This window comes from Lutzomyia longipalpis, chromosome 2 (genome assembly GCF_024334085.1).
Source record: "Lutzomyia longipalpis isolate SR_M1_2022 chromosome 2, ASM2433408v1".
Taxonomy (NCBI): domain Eukaryota; kingdom Metazoa; phylum Arthropoda; class Insecta; order Diptera; family Psychodidae; genus Lutzomyia; species Lutzomyia longipalpis.
In genome coordinates, this window is record NC_074708.1 from 35,288,463 (window position 1) to 35,316,453 (window position 27,991).

The 27,991-nt window shown below is 34.5% G+C and overlaps 2 protein-coding genes across 2 annotated transcripts in view; one reads left to right on the top strand and one right to left on the bottom strand.

Annotated features, from left to right (window-relative positions):
* The window catches only part of LOC129790090 (cadherin-related tumor suppressor), a 132,677-nt gene that overhangs the window by 39,290 nt on the left and 65,396 nt on the right, over positions 1 to 27,991 (top strand). The window lies entirely within an intron of this gene.
* On the bottom strand, positions 5,638 to 9,928 carry LOC129790319 (hatching enzyme 1.2-like). The gene is made up of 2 exons (XM_055827790.1): positions 7,171 to 9,928; positions 5,638 to 7,103 (listed from the first exon to the last, which is right to left on the bottom strand). Exons 1-2 carry the CDS (start codon positions 7,502 to 7,504, stop codon positions 6,406 to 6,408), a joined length of 1,032 nt encoding a protein of 343 aa, XP_055683765.1. The 5' UTR covers positions 7,505 to 9,928; the 3' UTR covers positions 5,638 to 6,405.

A 27,991-nucleotide genomic window follows, 5' to 3' on the forward strand; every position in this document is an offset into this window, starting at 1 on the left:
CTTTATTTTGTGACTTAATTCAACAATGAGAAAGAGTTTTTCACATGTTTATAGGTTTCACTAAAATTAACCTTCCAAATGAGCATTCTTTTGTAAAAATGAGAGTATTTCTGTCATTTTCTCCACCTTCTACTACTCTCTTGACAAAATATTGAGGTGCATGCGGGACTTTCTATGTCTCTACAATAAAATGTAAATATTTGCTCATTGCTGGATGCGTGTGGTGAGAAATTTTATACACAAAAAAAAATTCAACGTCAATTTGAAGAAATGGGAATGGATGAATTGCGTTGTAAAAAATAATAAAAATCTACATTATTTCATACACGAGACAATAAATTCAATTTTCATTTTAATTCTCATCAAGCTTTCGAATTTTAGCAATATACACGCTATGTAATATGAGTCCTCAATTGAACATATGCGAGATTTCATCTCAAAAAGCGCCAAATAAGCGCGACATGGAAGGCGTTTCATGCATAGTATGAAAAGCAAAATATGAGCGCCTTTTTCCTCAACTTGAACTCCCTCCTCCGGACAAGAATTTGCTTTCGCCTGGTCTTTCTTCGATGAAGAAAAAAAAACTGCAATTCACAGAGATGATATTACTTTCATTCGTGGGATTTAATGAATCTATATATACCAACTATGGGAGACACTAAGGAAGCGAAATACTTACACTTACAATGAAAGTGTAACTGATACGATCAGCATGAATTCAATTTTGTACACCCAATGTCTATAAATTGAATTGAAATTGATTGAAATTCTTATTGCATCACTCAATCGTTTTGATGCTGTATTGAGTAATAAGCATCCCTCTTGCGCGTTTAACTAAAAACAGCATCAACCACCAGCAGGCATAACATTGAGATTTTTCATAGGTATTTAGCTATTTGGTCATCAAAAGGATTTTTCTTCTTGTAGAGGACAGTACATGCCCCCGAAGAAAATGAATTGAGTAAGAAGGAAGATTGCGAGATGACAGTTGAGCCTGTGGCACATAGGCACGATCACTTCTTGGAAATTGTGCTTCTGCAACCCCCCATCTCTATCGTCAAATGGGAGAGGAAGATCATGAATGGCCTTAGGAGACTTTTGAATTTACTCCACTAATGCTATTAATTAAATCCTGACCATGATCTCCGGCTATTACTCATTTTATTTCGCTATCCTTTTTCAATGCATTCTTCCATACAATTCTATACATACTAACATAAAGTGGCTATAACATTTTCTTTAGTTAGGTATTTGTTGACCAATAATGATCTCCGCGTGCATATTAATCCTTTTTCATTTTCGACAAACATAACGTTGATGAACTAGTTTTATGTACAAACATATTACATACCTACCTACTTCACTAAGGGATGTAGTAAGGGGGATGTTTGCGTGCTTAAGCTCTATAAAAAAATTAGGAAGTTCAAGTTTTTCTTTATATGTCAAAAACTATTATTTTCAACAACTAAAATCATTAATCATTAAACGACCTAATATTCACAGAAATATTAACAATTTGATGTTTTATTTAAGAGTTTCGATAGGAAATAACAAAATAAATCCCATATTTGATTTTAAGAAATTTTACAAGAAAATTCCTCATCTGAAGAAAATTCCCAACATGAACATCAATATGCTAGAGGATGGCATTTTCACATGAAAATAGAAATCCAATTAAATCAAGAGGAAATACCGTAGTTGTAAATGAATTTCTTTGAGAAATCTACCGAGACATTTCTTCTCTTACGAGTGTCTTTGCCATGGAGACATGTAGTGAAATTTCCTTACTGCACACAATTTCTTCCCTTTCCACCTCTGGGTGCATTAGTGCAAGAATGTGGCAAAACTTATGTGATTGACTGTAGGTATTTTATGTGCATTTTGCCGAGGCACAAATAAAATAGGGAGAGAAACAAATATTTTTTAATTGTAAATCTATTTATCGTAATTGCTTGGGGCAACGAAACAACTTTACAAACTAACAAGCTCCTCCAGTGCATCCAAATGCGAGATAGAAGTGAAAGACGTAGGGAAGAATGCATGGCAAGAGTGTGTTCTTCCAGCGTGAGCATAGATAGGAAAGAGATGCTTTTGACTCTCTAGATGTGTCCATCAACTTGTGTTTGTGTTGCTGAAGAAATTTTTGCCATAATCTTAGGTGTAGCAGCAACTTCATAATTTGCTGTATTTTCTTTCCGCGCGCAGTGTTCTTAGCTATATATAATACAGCACATAACATATAGCATATACATAGTCAGACGCATACTATTGTAGATGTTGGCTTTTATGGTAGAATATTAGCTAGAAGCGATCTGCATAAGTCTTTTTCATGGGAGTTACACTATTTCATGCCAAACCAACTGCCTCTCTTCCTCGAGAGCTTGATCCAATACCCCAATGCGAGTATATCGCAATCGCGATATGTTCCTTTGATTGAATAATCTCCTAAACATTTCTTAACTCCGCAAGCTACTGAATTGTTGTGTGCACTCTGTGTGATGTAGGCTCTGCCCCTCACCCAACGTTGCCCCCCTTCACATCCCAACCCGTTAATTTCGCAATGGGCGAGGTCGATTGGCGGTGTGTTTTGGACCAACTTCTCCCAAGTGTTGCCACACGGTTTGCCGGCAGCTCCTCAAACAATTGCTAATAACTATTAATCTTTTATCGATGCTTATGCACCTTCAACCCCTCCCCCTTTGCCGTATTCCGGACTCTTCTTTGGGCATAAGAATACTTTTGCGCGACAGGGTCTCACGGCTCACAAATCTCTTTTTCGGGGTCTTGCCGTCCACAAAGTGATTTGTAGCCCAAAAGTTCTCGCTCATTTGCTTGTGAAACAAATATCGATGCATCTATTAACTCCAAAGTATGAAGGTTTTTTCAGTGAGCCTTTCAACTTGGAATTCACAATGGTAATTGAGATAGTTAATCAATCTCCCGGAGATTTATGGAGTAAGTGGATTATATGGCTTTAACTGACGAACTATAACTACAATAGATTGATTATATTGAGTATGAAATATTTATCTATATGTACTACATTTATTAAAAATTTTTGTATATGTATGTACATAGTAAGAATGGTTTAGATCGTTTCTTAGGCCAGGATTAAGTTTTTTATTTAGTCAAACTAGAGAAAATTTAAGCCTAATTTAAACAATCTTGAGCCAAGTATAAAAATTAAAGTCTGACTTACGAAAGTTAGGCCTTGTTTAGGAAAGCTTAGTCTAAAAGCACTTAATCCTAACTTAAAAACTAAAGCCTGATATAAGAGAATTTGGGTCTGACCTATGAAACTTAAACCTAGAGAAATCAAATTTGAACCTAGCCTATTTTTGTTTAAGAAATTTCTATTGAGGTATTTTTAACTTCTCCTGCAAAACTAGGTCATTTGTCTCATTAAATAGTATTCTTTGCTAAACACATCATGACGGATCTTCCATAGAGCGAAAGTCAAGGAACTTAGCATGTGTTGAGTCACTAATTTTGCCGTCACGACGAAGGAAGAGCTCGTCAGTGATGTTGAGAAATGGTCGGCACCTTGACATGACGTGAATGTTTAAAAAAAAATTGATTGAATTGGTGGTTTATGACTTCTTGTCGGCGCAAAAGGGGAACCAGACGTGTTCCAATTTCCTCGTCCATTTGCAAAGCAAAAGCGGTATTTTGTATGAAATATACACCGTGCGTCCCACCATTGATGTCGTTGGCAGAAATTCATCTTAGTCAAAGCTTGTGTACCAGAGCGCTCAAAAGTTGAACGTCTGTAATTGATTCTAAATCATTCAGTCGTGCTGACGGTTCTGATTGCCAATTAACCGGGTGCCACCGCGAAGAGCGATTTCACTGGGTCGCGTCTCCGGAATACTTTACCTTTGCTGCTGCCTCCAATGGAGCCACACAATTTTCCTTTTGCCAATTTTTCGATTATGCAACAAACATAACTAATGAACTTTTGCTGAAAAGGAACCCCATTTGCGACTCTACAATATATTCATAATGCTGAAAAGTCAAATATTATTTATTTATCCGCACTATATGCACCTCTTTGGGAGAAATATATAATTTCAACTCTTAAATATTGGCTAATGTACAGTTTAATTGAAATTTAGTATGAGACCAAATAGTTGTGCAAAATGTCAAGAGGAGATTTTTCTGCCCCTCGAGATATATGTATGTTGGGTACAAATAGTCATTAAATTGATTTGGGAAAGAGATTCGAAAACAATTAATAGACAATCGCGATGTGGGTGGCTCTCTTGCTAAAGTTTATTGTTTCTTGTCTAATGGAATTTATTGGCACTCAAGCAACGCATAAATCTCAAACGGTTATCCTTCAAGTTGAGAATAAAAAAAATTAAAAAAAAAAACTAGAGAACTAATAAGAGTCAGCCGATAGAGAAGACAATTAAGCTGAATAAATTGGTAATCATGAGCTTTGCCCATTTTCCACATCTTGAAGCCCTTGTGGCTCAGAGTTGTCCACGCACATTTTTCTTTTTCCATTCCGGCCATACTCTTCTCACACCCCTTTGGGATAACGATAATCAAATGCGACAGTAAGTGAATAAAACAAATTGGTAACATTTAACAAATAAATATTTCTCTCAGAGTCTTTTCCATCCAAAATACCATTCAGCATGAGACACTCATCTATATCAAATGGAACGCGCCTATTTCCCTCGTCGCTGAAATACACTCAACCTCTCAAAAGAAACATCCTATTCGTCATTCATTCTTTTCTTGAGAGACTTGAGAGAATGAAAAAAAAAAACGCTGAAGAAGAGATAATGAAGCCGTCGCATAATAGAATTTTCTAAGAGCCACCTTTTCTCATGGCATCTCCTTCTTTTGAGCCCCATTGGTCTCCCTCATTCTTCTGCGTACGGTCCCCCCTCACAGACACCAAAAGACGCGCCAAGAGAAGCAACAAGACATTTTCCATGTACTATAGTAATTTATGACTTTTGAAGTGGACATAAATTAAAGTGGTAATTTTCCAAAAGAAGTTTAAAGGTAAAAAAAAACGAAACGAAAGAGAAGTTTGAAAAAAAAAGACAACCAATGGTAAACAAACGGAAAGTTAAATTGCTCGATTCACACGAATCCTATGCATATTTTACATTTTTTGAGTGGGGTAGAAGAAAAAACCATTAGGCATAGTTATTAGGTGCCTAAATTTCAATAAACAAATTTACAGCCAACAATATGTTCTAGAAATTTATTTCTTGAAAGTTTGAAAATAAAATCATGAGTAAGATTTGGAAATAAATTTTCGCAATAATCCTGGCGGAAAATTAATTTTATTATCACAAATTTATTTATTTTTACTTGCCTTAACTAAAATGAAAAATTGATTTTAGATACTACCTAAATTAAAGAAAATATAAGAATTTAGAATGGCTTACAAGGGTTCATCACCTTTCGTTCAGAACCATTCAGAACAAATGAAGCTCTTTTTTTTCATAAGTGTTTCTTTAAAAAATAAAATGTATTTATGTCCAAATATTAAGAACCGAAGTTCTAACAAAAAATTAATTAAAATATTATTTAATTTTTACGTTAAAAAGTTTCACATGATATTTTTTCTTTTTTTCTTGCCTAATCTTGAAAACGATAATTATTTTCCTTGAAATTTTCATTTTTCATCCTAGAACAATTATTTAGTCTAAAAATTATTTTTGTGCAATTTTGAAATAACAAATTTAAAAAAAAAATTCGATATGATTTTAACTTTGTAAAATATTTGAAAATTAAGATAGAATAGCCTGGAACTAAAACGGCGTTAAAGAATTTTTTTTAATGAAAATTTAATTTTTTTAATACATTTTCTAGTAAAACTTTCGTTCTAACATTTGACATAAACTCATCTTATATTTTTACTAATCTTTTTTAAACAGAAGAATCCCATTCGTTCTAGACAAAATTTAATGTGCCCTTGTTAGAATTAAAATTAATTAATAAAATGTGTGTACATAATTTGCAAAATGTAACGTATCTATGTATTTACATTTAATGTTAAGCAAACATGTGGAATTTTCTATGTTTGTCACAAATCCGTTAACTCAACCCTTTAATTCAGGAAAGGTATATTAATGAAATTCTCACCTGTCAACTGATTAGCAACATAATCATGCGATATAGGTAAATTGGAGAGACATAGGAGTCTGTAGCTTCCTCTATATGCAAAGTAAAAGACTATGACTCAAGTATTCTGTTTTCGGGATGTACATATAGCTCCTCGTGTCAGCATCTCCACAAGGTGCGCGAGAACGACACAGAGACATTTTCAGAAACATGTGAAATAAGTGATCGTCTGCGAAGATTGTAATCTCGTATATGTCTCATCATGTGATGATCATAGATCAGGTGCCTCGATAAACACTCCTGTTTCGTGTAAGTTCACGGTGACTTTATTTTAAGACCCTTCTCACGGGATGCTGTCGTAGGTGAGAGAGATAATTCAATTGCTTCTCTTTTCCTATGATTCCGTCGTCCATTGCCTCGGGGAGGGCTAAATACTATCGCCCATACATCCCCAAAGAGACTTTCACTCTCCTGCGGAGTATCTTGTCCGTGGCAGCTGTACATTCGGCGAATTTTTGTGACATCACTTTCGGTAAAACCCTCCCTCTGACCAAGTTCACCGGCAATTGGTAGCAGGGGTACAATTGTAGGTAGGCCATTTCGCGAGAAGGCCGTACTTGAATAGTGCATTACACTGGAGTAGTCATAGGATACCCCAAAATCATTTGTACTCCCTGGGGCGGCAGCTTGGAAGTCTGATTCGAAGCCAAATTGGATATTTTGCGTTTGAATTTGCACATAACTGTCACGATCTTCACGGTTTTGTTCGTGCAGGAAACCAAGTGCGTGCATAAATTCATGTATCACAGTGCCCACTTTAACTGTGCATCCAGGTGATTGGAGATTCACCACTTGACCACCACCGATGCGTCCCACGCTGGACCAACATCCTGTTCCTGTATTTTGTACAGTGATGTAGTCCCGATGAGTGGCTTGACGTTCAACAAAACGAATGCATGTGTAGGTGTGATAAGAATTAATTGCTGCCTGTATAATTTGAACATCACTGTCACCTGAAAATTCATTAAAATACGTGTGTAAATATGAAAAAGAATTTAAGCGGAATATTCAAGAACTCACTAAATGGCCCAACAACTTCAATTGGCACAATTCCACTTGGCCAATAACTTGATTGACTTCGAAGTCCATTCCTTACATGGGTACTGGGTATAAGGATATCTCCCTCAATGTATGCTCCTTGCTCTTCGGGATTTCCTGTCTCATTGGACGTACTCCACTTTTCCAATCTCCTTCCATTCACTGAACTTGGATTCCCATACAACATTGGTCCATAGTGCGACAAATCAATCACCTTCTCTTCACCAACTTCTGCAACCTCCTCACCTGTGGTACTGTGGTACCCCGTGAGGATGAGCAGGAGGAGAATGAAGAAGTCATTGCAATTGCTTTCCATGTGACACGTTTAGTGGTTTTATTATGTAGAATAATGAGTTAAAACCGAGCAAGAGACAAGAGTTATCTCTGCATTTCCCATAAACACGATAAGAACCACTTTTCAACACTATTAAGAAGACGAAATAGCTTCGGTGGTAAATGAAAGACTGACAATTGTTGGTGCGGTCGCATATGCAAAGACTTGAGCATTTTTGTGCCTTTAATCACCTTCTCACAACACACACAGAGCACATACCTTCCCCAAGAACTGATAAAGTGAGCAATTAGTTCGAAGTAAATATCTGGCTGACCTATAATGGTTATTGCTGTGGTACGACAAATGTTGAAGGCAGAGCGCGCAAATCACGAAGAAATCTATAATGTTTCTTCATGGCATTAATGTCTCAGGTCGTATAAATCTTGGTAACATTCTTTTTCAAACCATCTTTAAAATTATTCATTTCGTTTCCCCTCAGTTGAGTTGGATGAACGTACCAAAGGGGAAAGGTAATATATAAAACAACCAATGGCATTGAATCACTCTTTGTGACTGTCTTCAATAATTAATCTCTGAGAATTATCGATATACTATTTTTATTTTTATTTTTTTTCTTTTTCACTCGTCCATTTCATGATCGGAGGATGAGAGATTAATTTATATGAAATACTATATACATATACATATATAGCAGAGACAATTTATTGCTCTCTTCTGGTTAATCGTCTTCAGTAATCCATCTCTAAAAAGCGGCGTCACATGGCTTTCAGTGTGATCACGAAATTCAACATAGCAGGATACCTCTCCTCCGCAACTGGTTTTTCAATTGATATCGCAATTGGTGAATTTCAATTAATCATCTTATGGGCAGAAAAACACATTGATTCCTTATGTCGGGTTCTTATTGCAAAAAATAAAATCCTATAAAATAGGTATTTCAGCCTTTCGCACTTTAAGCTATCAATGATGGACAATAAATGAGCATGTATAAGAAATTGCTATTTGCTGTAACACCAGATAGAGTTACTTGATAAATAAATTAATACCTTCTTGGACTCTTTTAAATAAACTGTGATTTTATTGAAACAAAAAAATAAATAAACTCAAATTGAATAACGTTGTCATTGCTGTCATCGATTCAATAATATTATTTTTATGAAGACACTATTTATGGTAATGTCTTCAAGATATTTTCTTAAAAAGACATCAAGTAATACATTTAGGCATGATTAAGGATTTTAAAAGCAAACCAAGACTTTTTAAATTACTATTAGAAGTATAAAAACTAAATTTTTAAAATCCTAATATTACCTAGGAATTATGTAAAGGATGTGTGGAGAATCATGTGAAAGAAAACAAACGATTTTTAATTAATTAAAAATCAAAGAAAATCTTCCACGTGTTTCTTCATTAACTTCAACCTCTCCAAGATATCATACATTACAATATAACCAGCCGAATGCTAAATGGAGACTGTCACACACCACCATTCCATCGATCTCTTTATCGTGATTCTCATTTTTTCGTTTTTGACTTTATTTAACGAAAGGTGCCATATGCCTGATGATGGGTGCCATGATAAAATTACCGGTCGTTTGAGAGTGAAAATCTCAATCAGGATGATCCATGGAGTGAAAACATGAGAGTGAATTCCACGATAAAAGGGTAAATGTCTGAAGGAGGTGGAGTTGATGGCGAAACAACTTTCTATCACGTCAAAATCTCCGTTCAAGACACCACAGAACCGTATTTCATCATCAATTGATTTTGCATTTATGAAGGTAGTTAACCATATTTGCAGATCTCTCGATCAGCTTCAATGTATCTGTTCACCTCCCGCACCTTTAAAGCTTATATCGCGCCTCCTTCGCCTCAATGCACTTTTCTCATGAGGAGTTTATCTCGGCTGTATACCTACATGTAGTGCTGAGTGTGAGATTGCAATTTATGTTTTTATGTTTCTATGTGTTTCACGCCCCCTTTTGCAACAACAAGATGCAGAAGGAGAAGGTGCAAGGCATGGAAAAAAGGTCTCCACTATATTAATTGATTTGTACGTGCCGTACATATGTTTAGTGGCGATTAATTGCCATGATTTAGACACTCTTTCCCCATAAGTAAGAATAAGTGCATTATGCATATTGGAGCTTTTTTTTCTTATTCATTCAACTCAATATTATTATTGAGATTATTAAATTGAGTTTGTCCAAACACATGTTTCTGCATCAATCTCACCTATCTTAGGCTATATATTGGCTGATTTATTGTACAATCACTGACTGAACTTTTTTGTTTTGTCCGTTTTACGTGCTTTACCCGAAGTCTAGATGCTGCATAGACAAAAAATATTGGCTTTAGTTAATTGCATTTCATAATATTTTTCATGAAGTTTTTTTTTTTAAGAAAATCGTTGAAACTATCTGAAAAGACTTAGAATATGAAACCTTTCCCTCCCTGAGATATGAGGTACAAATTCTGTAAGCTTTCATGTTGTGAGTCATCAAATATTAAACAGGAGTAAAACGACAAAAGAAAAGGCTGCAAATAACTATAATTCATGCAGTAGGCTATTCTTAAAATATTTTTAGCAAAAAGATCTAATTTTTATAAGGTTTTAATGATTATTAAATTGGACATAACCCACCTAACCTAATCTGAAAACCTGAAACCGTTACCTATTAAAACTTGAGCATAGCTTAAAAATTACCTTCTTCAAGAAATTTTAAATAACCTAAACTCAAACTAAGAAGTAAAGCTTGGATTAATAAAACTTAGGCCTAAGGCCTATCTTAAAAAAAAAAACTTAGGCCTAGCCAGAAAACATAAAGGCACGTTTACCAAAATTTGGGCCTATGGCTTATATAGCTTAAGGAACTTAGGTCTATCTTAAAAAACTAAAGCCCTATTAAAAAAAAACTTAAATCCAAGACCTAGCTTAAAAACCTAAGCCTAGCTAAAGCCTAATGCCGAACTTAGTAGTCTATTGCACCCCTTATCTTTTTACAAAAAGAAACAATTTGGCAAATAGTTTGTTAATGGAAAAACAATATGGGTTATAGACCCTGTTTATAGACCAAAGACACGCATAGTACAGCACATTCTTGCACAATTTTATTGGTTATTATTACAAAAGATCGAGTAGTGTGACTTTTAATTACAAAAACACCATAAGAGTTTTCAAAACGAGTTGATCCAATCAACGAGGTGATTCAAATTTAGGCATAAAAATTTGTTTTGCAGTAGTGCACACTTGGGGCCATTGGGTGCCAAAGTGATTAGAGAAGAGATTAAGGGGTTATTAATTGCAATCAAATAAACGGAAAATTTTCTGTTTATTCATTAGTTTGTATTTTGAGGCATGAAATCGAATAACTCAGTAAGGAATATACGTTAAACTCGTCCATAAGATTTCAATACGTATTCTTAATTAAGTCATTAATGTTACTGAGAAATAATTAGTCCAAATAAAGAAATAACCAGTTTTATTGCCATTTTATTATTTATCACCACGGAGTGTGGTCATTTTTTTGTATTCAGCATTGCGCTTTCTGCACTTATGTGCTTCTTTTTACCTCTTTACATAAATACTGTGCAAATTTTGACCGCGTGCCTAATGTTGAGGTGAAAACATTCCACCAAGTTGTCCCTCATATACACACATAGGTTTATCTCCAATCAACAGTTTTATTTTAATTTGAAATAAATAAATTTTCACGAACTTTATGTACATTGTGTCGACATTTAAAGAGCAAATGAAATAAATAAAAAAAATATATCTCGTTGATGCAAATCAATCAGGGTGAACACAATGCAAAATAAAAACTTAAATAGATAGACCCAACGATAATGCTAATAAAGTTATGTACATCGGCAGGAAAATCGTTATAAATGCGGTATTCAGAGGGTTGGGCGACTAGGTCACGTCAATCAATGTGAAGAATAGGATTAAAAAAAATAATAATAAGCTTCTTAGAGGCTGTACTTACCTTGGTGGTACGACATCGAAACATTCGAGAAAACATTTTTGCATTCTGTATTACATAAATCGTGAGGGAAGTTTAAGGTTAAAGGTGCAAATCAGCAGAATGATCCATCTGCGTTGTGCAAACTTAATTGAAAAATTTAATTTCAAGCTAACATTTATTAGAAAAATAGGTAATTCTTTTTAGATTTTTTTTAAATTTCAAGAACCGCTTTAAAAAAAAATTTATGAATTTCTTCTGTTCTCGAGAGATATTCTGTTCCTGATTTTGTCTTATTTTCCTTTAAATTAATTGCAGAACAGAGGTGAATTTCTTAACTGCAAGCTTGTATGTTTTTACCCTGAGTCATAACTCCAAATTTACTTATTGGGGAATCGATAAAGTTAAACAGACATCCAAAAGTCACGTTATCTATACTACATCATCTCATTCACTTGTCGTCGTGTCTCTCGTTTGCCCAATTCTTCTGGGAATCATCCAACTTCACCATCTTTTTGGGGTCTTTCCGCCAAATTCGCGAGAGCGCTGCAGGAATTATTGCTCCTTGTATGGTTCTTTATTGTTTCTGCGAGTGTCATCCAAGTGTATGCAAATATTTCAATTCAACATCTACCTCATAAGAATCTGTGACTTTTGAAAATTGGTCTTTGGGAACATCGCGGCGTTAAAGTGTATCGAAATCGAGATGAGCAGTCAAGATTGCACATTTCACACAACATTGTATGGTGTTGCGGAATTTGGTCATTTTGGGCTTTTCTGTGTCTCCCAACCAGCTGCTTTCTTGGTTTTTTAATACTATATACTCATACCATAAATACATAGTTATGTATAGGCTCCATATGTATAGAAGGATTGAGGGTTCAGTTGAGCATCGCTTTCCTCATCTTGCGATTCCGTCCGGTTGTGGGACTATGGGTAAAAAAAATCATTACAGAAACTTCATTAGTTCGATTCTAAAGTCAGGTTTAAGTTTTCTATACCTAACCTGAATTTTTAAGAACAGATTTAAGTTTCTAAAGGTAAAACTTTTAGGAGTTTTAGGTAAGGATATGATGGATTTCGGTTGAATGCGAATTTCCTTACGTTAAAAAACTTAAACCCTGTCTGAAAAAGTAAAATTTGGCTTAGGCAACTTAGGCATATTAAAAAAAAATTAATCTGGTTTAAGGAAACTCTAAGCTAATTTAAAGCAGACTTAGTAGTCAATTTAACTCTATATTAAAAGTTCAATGAAATGTTCTAGTTTTTCTATGATTTGAATCAAGAATCAAAAATGTAAAGAAAATAATTTTAAAAACCAACATTCTATAGGGGTAGAGCCCCCTACCACTCTAGAACATCCTAAAGTTGACGAACACTCTGACTAATCCTAATACAGGATCACTAGAAAAACCGGCCTTAGAAAAAAAAGACTAAAATTCTATATATTTTGTTTCTAAATTCTTTAAAAAATTATTCGGAATATAGCAAACAAATACGTACAAAACATAAATTTTGACTTCACATTTTTACCCATTGAGTCAGATCTCGGTGAAGCTCTCGAGGAACTGTCTGTTGCACAGACAGTCTCTGTGCATACAATTTGTTTAAAATTGATTGGCATTATATATTATTGCTGATAGAATCTTGAGATAAAGTGTTGTGATTTGTGTGAATGTCTTCGCGTGGTGCGACTTTTCAGCCCACAATATCGGTTTAGAGGGATTTTCAGTTGAAGGAAAGTCACCAAACACCAGACATTGCAACCTTTATTTCTGGATTTTATTTTATTTTTTGCATCAAATCTGAGTGAAAAAACGCCACACATTCGTTTGAGACAATGGGACAACTTCATTATAAATCCAACGATCGTTCGCGGTGATCGCGCTCTTGCTTTCTAAGAGTCTCACAGCTTCACCGTGCAAGAAGTTGCGCGATCGCGCCGTGCCCCCAAGGAGACATCAGACAAAAATGCTTCGGGGGGTTTACAATTAAATTTCACTTTAGATGAGCCACACAATATGCACCACAGATAAATACAATGGCACTATAAATTAACTAAAAATCGTGTCTATTTTGACCCCTTGTGTATCCCACGTAATTATGCACCAATTTTGATTTTAGATTATCGATTGCCACGGTGTGTATAACCGTTTTGTGGAGACAAAGAAAGGTGTGCAATACTCCCGCCTACACTCAGAGAAATTTCTGCTCTGTTGCTTTCTTATTTTGTATCTTATGTACGATGCTATGAATTGTTGGAGTCAAATTAAAGACCGGCAGTAATTTAAGATTTTTTTTATTCTTTCAAAAGAGTTGCACAACTACCAGTTTTAGCAAAAGAATGAAAATTCTGCGGATTTTCCTAATTGTATCAAAATTAAAAGAAAAAAAAAGCACAAAGAGGCACTTTCGCGATAAATGGTCATCGAAATACCAAAAGGAGAGTAAAAGAAGAGTATACAATTTCTTAGATATTCTCTCGTGCGGAGTGGTACTTGATGCTGCGACAGCTGCATCAGTCCTCCCTTGCTTTACAGAAGAGAACGCGACTAACTTCTAGTTTCCAATGGAAATTCGCCGTATAAAATGTGAACAGCGATCAGCAACATATGTCACAGAGATAAATCAATTAATGGCGACATTTTCTGCTTACCACTGTTCACCACGAATAATATTTAATGAGCTACTACTTAATCCACACAGACATGCTTTATTTTCACGCAGGGCTTCGGGTTGTACCTGTGCAAGATTTATTTGCAAAGCACCAAATTTTGCTTATCCATCGCGTATCCAAGGCTATCGTGTTGTGTTTGAGGCATAAATAAAATATATTCTGAATTAATTAAGCATCAGCACTTGTATCAATGCTTAAAATTTACCATTTAATCTCTTTGAAGGGAATTTTCCTTTTAGATTTATTGATTGGATGAAGCTCCAGTGGTAAAGAGAGCTAAAGCGCCACTCAATACCACCCATCACTGGGGTTGTGGGTTCGATTCCCGCAGCGGTTCGCCGTTTCTGGCCTGGCGCTTCCTTCCCTTTCTTTCCTTTCTACTCCACAGCTATTCCTTTCCTGCTCGGACGACTGCTGCCCCCAAACGGGATGGAGCCAACATCAACATCAGCGCCATCTGCGAGACGGAAGGGCAACAAGTAGACAGAGTCCCATAGTCGTGTGCCGGTCAATCAGCGATAATGTGCAGCTGCATACAGTGAGTGCCTGCGTTTGCGGAACTTCCTATATATATGGGTCGGAGCCAAAGATGAACAGAGCAGCCTGGTGGCGGAGGGACAACGCTGGTAAAAACCGATCTACACTGTGTGGCCTGCCGAACGAACACCAGTGCCCAGCGTCTGTGCTGAATGATTGCGGAACTTCCCGTGCAGTCGCCACCGACGGGACTCTCCCCCTACAAAAATCTACATTGTAACAAAAAACATTGTAATTTGAGTAGGAATAAAGGGGATGCACAATAGGCCCACATGGGCCGCAGTGCACAAGGAGATGAAAGTCTCCGGGCCCCACTTAGCGTAAAGTAAAGTATTGATTGGATACTTGTGTGTAGTATACATATATGTATATTATTAAATTTATTATGTGAAATATTAATTGAATAATTTTCCATTGACCTGTCTAATACTTTATATAGATTGAAATGTTTTAGAAAAAATGGAATTGTATGTGAAAAAATTCAGATCATTTTGGAACAAATTGATCACTATTAATTCCGAATTTATTCTTTAAAACTAGCCCATATTCTTCAAGTTCACCCTAGGCCTTAGTTTTATTAAATCTCGTTTGTTTTTTATTTAAATCTCCACCCTCTAAATAAGAGGAGATTATAATGAAATAAAGGCATTTTAATCCATATTATTTTCACAATTTCAATCTCACGATTTCGTATCTTATTGCGCGATAAGTGAGAGATCGCGAGGAATTCAAGAAGTGTTAAGATAATCAAGACTCATTCAATTTTGTCTTCCATGCACAAGCTCCGAAGAAGCTGACGATTACACTCCATTCGTACAGTTTGAAAATCTCGTGAAATGCGATTGCACGATGCTTTTTTGAGTTTGGAGAATGTTTTTGTCGGAATAGTACATAAAGAATGTGTGCTGAAAATCAGTTCTGGTAATCGCAAAACTCTGGCACATGAGTGAAAACTTCAATTACGCAATTAACTCTAATCTTACCGAAGGACTTTTTTATTTGTGTGAAAACGTGGCACATCAAAATCTTTTGCAATATCTCAACGGCAAAAAATGCTCATTAATTATGTGGATCATGATTTGATGAAATAACCACCACGGCATCTTCCTAAAAGAAACATTACCGATGATTCAGTTTTTTTCTCTCTTGCACTTTGTATGACTAAGAAATCAGAAAATGTGTAAAGAGTCTCTTATTAGACCGCAAGGAAAAATTCAACATAAACAGCCCCATTCAGTTGGATTGGTAAAGTAAGAAAAAAAAAACATCTGTGCAACACACTTGGCACTTTTCTTCACTTCCAATCACAATCACTGGGTATACGGTGTTGTTCTAATGTTTAATACATTACTATGAAAAATTGTTAGCAAACCACTCACGTTCCTATGGTGTCCAATTCCATGCACAAATGGTCATTGAGAGTCGCACCAATCCCGGTCATAATTAGAAAGCTGTCACCCGATAGAGACATTTCTGCCTCTTTAGTGCGATTTTAGGTCTCTCAGGGGTGTTGCTGTTGCAATGAAAAGTGAGAAATTACCTACAATGCTTTGCTTAACCTTTCCAGAACAATCCACAATGATTGTGTAGGATTTAACCGTATATTAATCTTAAAAGATCCTACAATATTTTAGCCATGAGATTCAATATTTTAACACACGTGTTTAGTAGGTATATAACTATATGTATAAGTCATACTAAAAATAAATTGTGTGGTATTTTATTAGGTAAACTGTTCCAAAAATCATTAATTTTTCTTGAAAGATTATTTAGTGAAATTCACTATTAAGTCCGATTTATTAGATTTATTAAAGTAGTTTTTAGGTTTAAGGTTCAAGGTTTTGAGATCAGGTCTGGCTGAATCGAAACTTTATGCATTTAAGTATGATTTTTTAAAAAAAAATTCGAGTGACCTAATCTTTAAGCCATAAGTATCTTAAGCCCACTGTAAAAAAAACTTATAACTGATTTAAGAAAAGTTATCTGAGATTTTCAAAACATAGACCTAAGTTAAGGAACTTTGGCTTGGTTTAAGAAAATTCAATTGTGACTTAATTAACTTAAGCTTAGTTTAAAAAATTAAGGCTCGGTTTAAGAAAAATAAATGAAGACTTAAAGAACTTATACCTTTAACTTATGTTAAGACGCTTAATCTAGCCCTAAAGATCTTAGGCCTAGTCTGAGAAATTTCGACCTAGTTTAAGAAACTTAAGCCGAACCTAGTAGTGAATTTAATTCATTATCTGTATTTTAGTTATATTTCCTAACAATATTTTTTTCTCTTCTTCTTCCAGGTAAGCTGAGTATTCTACAAATAGAAGAGAATTTCTAGCACCCACCTTTCAACGACGATAAGTTTATCATAGATCTCTAGAAAAGCGGTTTTTCACTTCCCTTATCAAAGTCGAAAGATTCTTTTAGTAAGTACATGATAATATGAAAATTTCTAAAATTTCAAACAATTTGTGATTTATTTTTCTCCTAAGCAAAATGTTTAAGAAATTTCCACGTGTAGTCTTTTAAATCAATCTCTGTCAAATTCTCCTTATTGCTTTTATTTTGTAAAATGGTCAGCAGATCAAGTGGTTCAGTCAGACGGAGGTGGTTCTCCTATATACGTGTATTTAAAAAAAACAATAAGAGCAGGGCGTTTTGAATTTCACACCAAATAACATGACGTATTTATGTTAGCAGTCAAGAACGACTTGGCGAAATTTTCAAGAAGAAATTCAAGCATTTATGGCCATGTTGTGTGCGAATGTTATTTGAATTGTCGTCAGCTTGCCAATGTTTAATTGTGCAAAATTTATATTTTACAAAAGTCTCGCAGACTTGTACAAATTTTTGTTCCACTGCCTCACAGTCCTTTAGCGCAGTCGCTGGTGGTATACAAACGATTGGGTATATGAGTCTTTTCTCGCCATGGAGTCGCTATATTCTTTTTCATCTTCCACACCACCCTCCTACTCCCGTGTCTTCCTTGAAATGTCTTTTAGCTCGATCTTCGCAAAGAGATGCGATCTGACGACAAAATGTGAGGAGAGAATGAGGAAAAAAACTAATGTAGGAGGTAATGTTGCTAAACAAATATAACAAGGAGGAAGAAAAAAAAATATGAAAAACCGGTAAGGAGAAGTCAACAAACGCGCTTCTTGTGTCCGACAACCATTTATGATATTGTTGGTATGTTATGTGCGAGATATACACATAATAAATGCGAGATGATCGCACCAAGGAGGACACAAAAAAGAGAGACAGATACACTAGAAATATCTTTCCCAAGTTCCAAGTGATGATGATAATGATGTCTCTGTAGTCCAATTTGAATTTTTGCTCCTCGCACAAACCTTAACTATGCATACATACTACTTTTTGATCTTTTCGATTGTATATATGCTTCCAACCGGCATCACCTCGCCTCGCCCCATCTGACCAATTTGAATGTGAATGATCGGAAATTTACGAGAAATTAATACAGTGACCATTCGGAGGAGGTATTTTTTCTCACCTCTGAAACACACGTCGATTGTTAATTCAATAAATTCATATCCAATATTTGCTTTTTTCCCTTCACAAACACCGCATGGACTCCGTACTATAAAAGTAGATGATATAGAGTTCCGCAAAGTTGTCAGAGGAATGCATTTTGAAATACCCACTTCCATTCAATCACGACTCTCTATCGAGAATAAATCTGACAACATATCAATCTCTAGGAATTCAGCGAATCAGTATAGATTGTTTAAACATACAGTTATGTTCAAGAAATTATTATTTCTTTTTTTTTTCCATTGAAAATATTAGTTTTGTGCAGCATGAATGTAACCGTCGTGTAGATATTTTTTTTTATGTTAGTCAGTCAGTAATCATTGGTAACATTCTTTCACTTAATAAATTATTTTCAAATACTATTTGGTAAAAAATCTGATTTTTTAGACAAAGTATTCATCTCATAGGTTTCTTTTATGAATGCATTGAAGAGGAACAACAATATGACAACATTAAAAAAAAATTCCACGTAATTTCTTTATTGGAGGATGTAAAAGAATAGTGTAAAAACTAAATTGTAGTAAATCGCAACAACTCCTATAGGTCATTAAAATCTATTTCTTCCCCCCAATAAATAGGATTATACATTGTTGCGAAAAGTATAAAATTCAATGTAATCGATTCGACGATATAATGTAGATAAAACTATGGTTGTTTTCAATTAGAGGACTCTCCTTTTTCATCATTTGCTCATGTGTCTCTGGGAGAGAATTGTAAACATCTTTTATTAGTTCTTGTCTGTGGTTTAGGTGATTTCTTTCAAGCGCACAATTCCTTCTTATTCATTCTCCAATATCCCTATAGAGTCAATTTATGTATTTGCATTCGTACTCTACTGATATGTGTACCTATATATAGCATTTTATGCGACACTCCTCTAAAATGAGAAAAATTCACGGTTTATTTATTGAAATTGGCAATTTTTGTCAGATTAAAAATAAAATAAAAAGTTATTCTTTTTATTCCAAAGAAATGTGAGTAAAACACTTAAATGAAAAAAAAATCAAGAATGAAGAATTTATAACCTGCGAATCATGTTTATCCCACACCTTTTAGTATACCAATTGAAACGGATTCTTCCTTTTTGGAAAATCACAATGTAAATGATGGGTGAAATGCTGAGAGACCTATCGGTATGCTCAAATTGATATAGACTAGATGGATGTCTCCGATAATACATAGTTCAAAGTCTAGGGAATGCTAGACATTGGAAATGAGTTAAATAGGAAGACTTTAAATGTTGAGATTTACGAAGTTGTTGAATATGTAGTTCTTTTCTAACGTTAAACGTGCATTTGACGTAAATTCTGAGCTTTGAATTTTATCTGTTGAACCTTTTTTATCATTTCTTATCAAACGTTGACGTTTTAAGTTCCTAAATCTCATTATTATTATTTTTTTAATTTAAGCTAAAAATCAATTTCTTTTATAAGGAACCTACGAAATCCTAAACCTTTGGGGTAGTCTTGTAACTTAACACCTTTACTTTGATCAAAGTGGATATAACCACAAGCTTGGAAATAAACCTTCAAATATTTAATTAATTTATCGATTGTCAGAATGAACTAAATAGCAATTCATAGTATTCTACAACTTCTTTATTTTTTTAAGAAAAACTTTGTCTGTGTTCACTTCACGATATTTCGATATTAGTCCTACCTTATCCAGTTTGCAAATCATCACCAGAATATCCAGAAGAAAAAATATATTTTTAATATTCATAAGTAAATCGCAATTATGTAATGTATGTAAATATCTTAAATAATCCTTCAAATTGAATCAATTGCAAAACCAAGTCTCCCACGAAAGACTCACATGCGAGATCGAATGCTTTTGCGTGAAGTGTAAGGAATCGTCAAGAAGTGCAATTTGAAACATTGTTGCATCTTCCTCTACCACAATATTTTTAATTGCACGACTTTGTGTTATTAACTGCCTGAAATGATCTTTTTTTTCTTCAGGTAAATTTCCATCGAATGTGTATTATCTTCTAAAAAAAAACTAAAGAAGACGATATTCTTTTTGTTTTAAATTTCAAGAATTATTTTTCTTACCATTGCACAGAGATTCCACACAATCCTACCAATTGATGCGAAGATTCAACTCCTGTCCCTTTTATAATTTTCGCCCTCAACATGTGTAGGGATTGTCCCATAATGCGAAGGAATGGGTGATCTCTGGGAATTTGTGGTGCCACCAATTTTCATTCCATGCGATTCCTACATCGATAACACGGTGATCATTCATCTTTTGTGCCTGACACTTGGGTTTAAGCTTCGGTTTGTCGCTTTGGATATTTTGTTTATTTCTTTTGCGCCTTCGCTCCTCTGGGGGCTTCAATCGCACTCGATCTTTTGGTGGACGTTTTGTCTTCTTTTCGGGGGCGATATACCATCTCGAAGATGGAGTCCAAATGGGTTTGAGAAAATAACAACAACAACTACAAATAAAAAGCAGCCCAACCGAGATCACATCGAACGCAAACACCATCGAAAGAATTTGTGAGGTCAATAATAATAATAATACCAACTAATATAAAAAAAAAGAAGAAGGAGTTATGTACAAAAAAGTCATGTAGATGTGCGAGTTTTCAACTAACGATGCCTTTTTAAAACTGGTTTACATGATTGTTATTGGGGGTATTTAGTGTATGAGGTTGGAGGTTTCATGTCCACGTGATTGATTGGTTTCACTTCTATAATCGAAGTCCCGATTCACTCAATTGCTCTGACTTTTTATTTTTCTTACTCTGAAACATCTTTCTAGAAGCTCTTTTACACATCAAACAAAACTTTGGTTATTTTTAACTATATGTATATATTTTTTTTAAAGATTGATACATAGTTTACTCGAAAGCTTTCAAATATAAGCTTTATTCAAAGAGATTATGAAAATCTTTAAGTTTATTTTTCTAAAATTTTAGAAGGTTTAAAAATTAGTATTTATTTGTTTTGGAAGTTAATTCCCTAAATTAATCACTCATTAATGGTTATGTTGTATGTCCTTAAAGTACACCATATTAATACATATAATACAATGTTAAATAATATATATACTACGCCAGAAATATTTAAAATAAATCATACACTATGACTGTAAACGAGTTTCACTTAAGAAGGTAATAAATCATACCCCAACTCGATAATAATTAATTGATAAGCATAATTAGGCTTTCAGCAACATTGTTTGTAAAAAGAGTTGAGACACGATTTCTACTTTATTTGTATTTTAACACATATAAAATCAATTATTATATAGTAATTTTATTAAATTCATTTCACGTGTAAGAAATTCTTCAATTTTAGAATTTTTACCTCAAAAATTCTAAAATTAGTATAATGAGATCTATGTAGTATACCTACATATGTATATTCATGTACATAGCGTCTAAATTGTAAAAAGAGATCAACATAAAAAAATAAGACATACCTATATGCGAATTTTAGAGCATATATAGGTAATGATTAAATTGATAATTGTAGACCATGAAAGACATAAGTCATTAATGTGTGCTTTTCAATTCCTCTTATTTGTCTGTTATACACGCTTTTTCTCTTCGCCGTATCCAGCTACTGTTCATCTTGTTTTTCCTTCTTCTCAATCCACTTTTTTCTCGCAAAAAAAAAACACTCACACCGCACAGACAGACGAAAAAAGGCACGTATAGGTAACAGAAAAAGATTACAAGTGATTCGCGCATATTCACATTTATTTGAATAAATTCAATCTCTCACCTCTATTGAAGGTGGCATAATAACATTTTCTAATGGCTTCATATAACCAAATATTCAACAAATTGTTTTCTCTCTCATACCTTACAATTTTCATAAATTGTTTGTTCAACGAGATAAAGGTTAGAGTGAAAAATGTCAATTATTCACAATTAGAGGAATTCAATGGTGAAAAATGTTTAGGTGTTGAGAAATCTAAATGCAAAAGAGAACGATATAAAAAAATAGTTGTTTAGAGAGACCTAACTTATATACGAAGTACAATGATCAGTCTTTTTTGTCACACTCAATAACCACAATTTCAATTTGCATTTTCACAAGCTGGCTGTAACCATTTTGGGATTAATAATAAATTATATGTGTGCGGTGGATTAAAATCAGTCTCAAGAAGTGTACTATAACACATTTGGTTTTTCATAAGAGTGAAAGGGAAACTGAAATCTCGCATGAGCTTGGCAAAACAACCGTCTCTGCCGTATGAAAAAGAAGAAAAAACACGTGGTGTACACATATTTTAAGTATGCAATCCTCAATTCCACTGTGGGTGGAATAATGCCTTATATTTTCGCAATAAACACTTTAAGTTTGAAAAGAATGTTTCTGCAAAACATCCTTGACGATTTCTCAAAAAAAATTTCTTTCACGATTTTATGATTTTTTTTTTACTTAAGCAAACATATGTAGAGTAGAGGTTTAGCATAAATAACATATTTTATATGATCTATGATGGGATAATATTTATTGATGAGAAATAGCAGAGAATTCCAACTATAATAGTCTGATTTTTGCTGTGTGATATAGAGGTTTCTCGCTTATTGGAGAATTGAAGTCTTTTGTCCACAGAGTGGTCTGCTTCTTGGCATTTGTGGTGCATTTATCCACTTTTTAGTGGGCCGAAAATTCTTAATCACTAATTTACGGCAATTTTACTTTATTTAAAATGTCTTCTGGTGCCTCTTTCGACTTTAATTGACAGCCTCAGAAGATTTTTTGCCCCCATTTTTCATGCATTTGTAATACCTTCGCGGACTTCATTATTGCGCCCTTCTGCTGACTCTTTGGTGGGTTTGCGTTCATTGTTTTTTTTTCAGCATCTTCATCTCCAGTGTGTATTCCTTTTTGTGTTTGTCTCTCTGTTCCCGTCATCTCCTTAGGTTTTGGTTTAATATCCAAAAATAATGAATGAGAAAAGTACGAGAATCGTTAGGATTTATTGTTTATATGGGTCTTTTGATTGGTATTTTTATTAGGGAGAAAGTACCCATGTGGGTTTGTTCTTTTATACACCAACTTGTCTGTTGTTGGAGTTTCAGGCTCGAATCAATGATGGAGCTCAATAATGGAGCCAACGAATGAGCCACAAATTCACGGTGAAAACACGTCACTTGTGTGGACCCCTGGAGTGGGCAAATGGATTGAAGAAGATGAAGAAAAAAAAAGCTCTCTGAATTCCAAAAAGACCCGTCGAAAATCCCTCCAACACACGCTCAAGTGATCCGTGGAGAGATGTTTTACTCTTTGGAGATGGTTATATTTGACTGGTGGAGTAATATCTCTATAATAATTTATTTGACTCGTTATTCGATTTTTTCTTCTTCTTAGCTCTGCACGCCAAAGTTATTTTTCCACTTCTTTTTCCATCTCTTTATTGTTCCCTTTGAACTTGAGTGTTCGTATATAACGTATGTACGTTGATGACTCGAAAAATAGAGGCATCTCGCACTGTATCAAAATACTTCTAGTAAGTATTCTTCCAGTCACTCCTTTTGAATCCAAGACATATCCATTGGTTGGAAAAAATAGTGGAAGGTGAATGGATCTTCTATTTCTTGAGCCTGTCAAGATTTTTTACCCTACTCATATTTTCAGGTCATTAAAAATGTCGGAATATTTTATTTATTGTCTTGTCGTGTTTATCCATTTATTTATAGCAAAAGAGCTTCTCTCTCGTTTTTCCCTTTTTGAGTTCCTGACCATCTCTAAATCCCGCATGTCCATCTTTCCCTCTTTCTTTCTCACTCTACAATCCCTTCATACAACTCTTCAACGATGATGAAGAAAAAAACAACAATCATCTTGTGGATCACACAGTGTAAAAGACGTCAAGGAAGGAAGATCCCCTCCCCCCACGGTATTGCTAAGACAATGTGACTGCAGAAAGAAGAAAACCACCATTTAGTATCCACGTTTTTGCTGACATAGAGAACACAAAAAAAAAAACGACGAAAAAGTATAAAGATGGAGAACTACAAATTCTTTGATTCGTTTTCATCATTTTTGTGTTTTATATCGCATTTAGTCAAAGAAACTGTTATGAGAACATGACAAGATCAATTTTTCTGAGTGACTGGCAGGAGTTTTAGGAATCATGAATATTATTTCTTTTATTTCTTCATCACTGTCGTACATTACGCAGTCTTAGATATTCGATTGATTGATTTACGGCAAATGTATCCTCCTAATATATCGTATGAAGAAATTCCATTATCGCTAATAATGTTGTTATGCGTCTTTATGCTACCTCTAAAATATATGTACACGAGGTTCGCGGGGAATTTTTGCGCTTCGCGCAAATTTTAGAGGGAGAAAGGAATTGTGATGAATTAAAATATATTTAATGGAAGATTTAGTCGTTGGTAAAAACCGCCTGGTATCAGTAGTCTCTGTACCAAATTTCATCACGATCGGATCAACGGTGTAGAAATGCATAGCTGTACAGGAACGAAATCCTTTAATTATTATATAGATATAATGCTCATTGAGTGTCAAAAATCATACGCAGAGAGGTAAAAGAAATAATTCTTTTGTTACAGTATTTTTTTTTGAAATGTAGGTAAGGATTAAAATCCATAAGAGATAAAAAGAGATGCAAAATTCCACTTTCAACCCACATAAATCTGAAACAAGAAAATTTACCATAGATCAGTAGGAATCATTCCTGTTAAATATATATACCTATGTGCAATGTATAGGTATAATATAAAAAGGCCTCTATATCCATATCAATAATTTATCTATTATAATTAATTTTGTATTTCCTTCGTTTGACCAATTTGTTACTATCTTCAGCCGGCATGTCTCACTGATGTTATGCAAAAAGTGAGGCAAGACTTGCCCTATGTATTAAAAAGTTATGATTATTTCTTGCCATGCCATAATTGACCATCATTTCTCTATGTCGGCTGTGTGAAAAATAAATGTTATCATACTTGCACTTGGCAAGAAAACCATTTATTTTGCCTATTTGCACCTATTGGGTGTTCGATGCCGATTGCAAAATGACGAATGGGCCCCCTTTCCGTGTGATGTGGGCAATTTTTCGATGAATTTCACTGTGAATTTTTTTCGGCATGGTAATTAAATAATTTGCATAATACACAACCTCATGGTATGTTAGAAAAATAATTTGAATAACGAAGAGAATGCAGATTGTACTTTCGACAATGGCGCATGTATACCAATCACCAAATAGGAATCATTTATAACTTTTTTGACTTGCCTAAAGATCCCTGTGGGGGCTTTAGACACCTTCTTTTGTGAGATGTTACGCAAAAAAATAACACTCACGGAATCCTTTTGAGTCATTGATTTCTTTTTCATTATTAATTTTATCAGGTTTTATTAAAGCAAATAGCAACCTTTTCAGCCTTTGTGCATCCATCTATTGCCACTTATAAAGCGCCAACACTTGATCGTGTGACAATACAATAAGGAGAAAGTTCTTTTGCCGAGCGACAGCACCAACGTGTTTGGTGAAGATTGCAAGTGAGAGAATATTGCACAAGTTGTACATTTAATTAATTCCACATGAAGGTGTTTTTCAGGCCTTCCGCATTGCGTTGGACTCTGTAATCTCTCCACTATATATGCTAGGATGTGTCAAACTTTAATTAGATTAGAATAGATTTATTGTGATGGAAATAAATTAATTTTAAATGTTTTATAAGCTGACTTAGAAAATATTGTCGAAAGAATCGGAATATCGCTTTTCCACGAGTCAGCTTTGGAAAATTGAATCTCAGCCCGCAGGATTAAAGTCACCATTTTGCCAATTCTTTTGAGATTTTTTCAACAAATTAATTTTAATTCAAGATTATTTCATACATGACATTACCCTTTGCCATCTTTTCAAAAAATTGCGTAAAATTCCCTTCAAAAATACTAAAAGAAAAGATAAATTAATTTAATTAACAATTTAATAAATTAAAAATCTTTTAAAATTCCCACCACACTGTGTATTTTATCTTCACCCTCATAATCAACGCTTTTAAGATTCCAATTAATTACCAGAGAGGTTGAGGTGAAACATTTTCGCGCCACGCATAGTGAATTAATATCGCGCATGAAATGTATTTCACAACGTGGTGTCCACATAGCAAGAGGAGTCTTTTAAAATATATTGAGAAACCGATTTGCCAGTGATGACCTCTTGATGTTCTTAACCATAGAATAGGGGAAGACGTGACTGCAGATAAAATGGAGAAAAAAAAACGTGCAGAAATGAAAAAAAAAGATTCAAAGATTTAATTTAAATCAACGATGCGATGGTTTCTCTTTCACTATTGATGTAAATACACACACGTATGCACATTATGTAGTATAGTAGGGGAGACCGGGGTTAAAAAAGTCACTTAAGGGTTTAGAAAAAGCTCAAAATATCATATTTCCCAAAGAGATAAAGCGAAATGTATAGCTCATTTGTACATATAGGAAATTTACTGCCCTACAACTCTTTCTCATATCATTTTGTTCTATCTAGCTAGGAAATATGATATTTTAGGCTTTTTCCAAACCCTTAAGTGACTTTATTAGCCCCGGTCTCCCCTAAGTAGTAGTGTAGTCAGTATATATACTACATACATATAAATAATAAATAACGTCTTTTTTTATTAAAATTATGCTTAAGAAAATGAACATCCTCTCAGTATCCTCCAAGAATTACATATAATTTCTTTATTACATATATGTATATAATTTTTTACTACTCATTTTTTTCTTTCCGTTGCTTTTTTTGCAAAGATCTAATTAGAAACACTTTCAAAAAATGTTAGCAATCATGTAGATATAATTACGGCGCATTTTGAGTAACAAATTTAATTTGCGAAAAAAAAACTGAAACTATTGCTTCGTCATTTAGTTTTTCTTCTACCAATTATCGCATCATTTAGTATGATCTCTCCCCATGCATTGTTGGTAATCCATGGGAATATTTCTCTGCATGCGTTTGTCTTTTCTTTTATTTTTTTTACTGCTCCCCATTACAGATATACTGCGTATATTTCAACAGGAAATCACCTTGTATCGCTAGTGATTCAATTTTTCTCATCTGGCTGCCGTCTACAGCCACATTTCACCTCATTAATTGTCCACCATGAGGAGTTTCTCTCTTGGGCAAAATGGTAAAGCACACCCGACTCTCAATCGATGTGCGATCGCGTTGCGAAAAACGCAACAAGAATCGCGCGCAATCCAACAATTGGACACTGTCGCCTTTATACATTCCTTGACTGCAATCTCTTGCGAGGGAATTGGTTGGCAAAGGGAAAAAAAATTGCACAAAACACGGCTGTACTTAGGTGAAAAAGAAACCACCAACAACAATTCCCCTCTTTACGTTTCACTGGCATATATATACGTATGTCTCGACCTGGGTATAACGTTTAATATTGAAAAGTCCCCCTCAATGTGTATGACTCTCCACGCAGTACCCAAGTTCTTCTTTTATAACGTGGTGTTGGATTGGAGCAAGAGCACCAGGGCTTTTGAGCGTTCACCGCACTTCTAATATATCTCTTAAATCTCGTACATTTGGTATTTTGGTGCCTTCACACATGCCATACACAGTCATTCCCCATTGGAATTCTATTCTGTGGCTTTTTATGTATCATGAATATTACCAAAGAGCACAAGAGCTCTTTTACCCTCCAACATAGCTCTTTTCTACGTACTTCCAATACCTCATAATCCTGGGCATACCCAACACTCCTATACTTTATTGTATGTAATCTTATTTAGAGATATGTGGTAAAAGAACTAAGGAGGTTTATTGGAG

Bases quoted from the DNA above. Each gene is read 5' to 3' on its own strand.
- LOC129790319 (XM_055827790.1), bottom strand. From the start codon at position 7,504: ATGGAAAGCAATTGCAATGACTTCTTCATTCTCCTCCTGCTCATCCTC. The intron at 7,104-7,170 runs GTGAGTTCTTGA...ATGAATTTTCAG, and splicing joins TGAAGTTGTTGGGCCATTTA to GTGACAGTGATGTTCAAATT.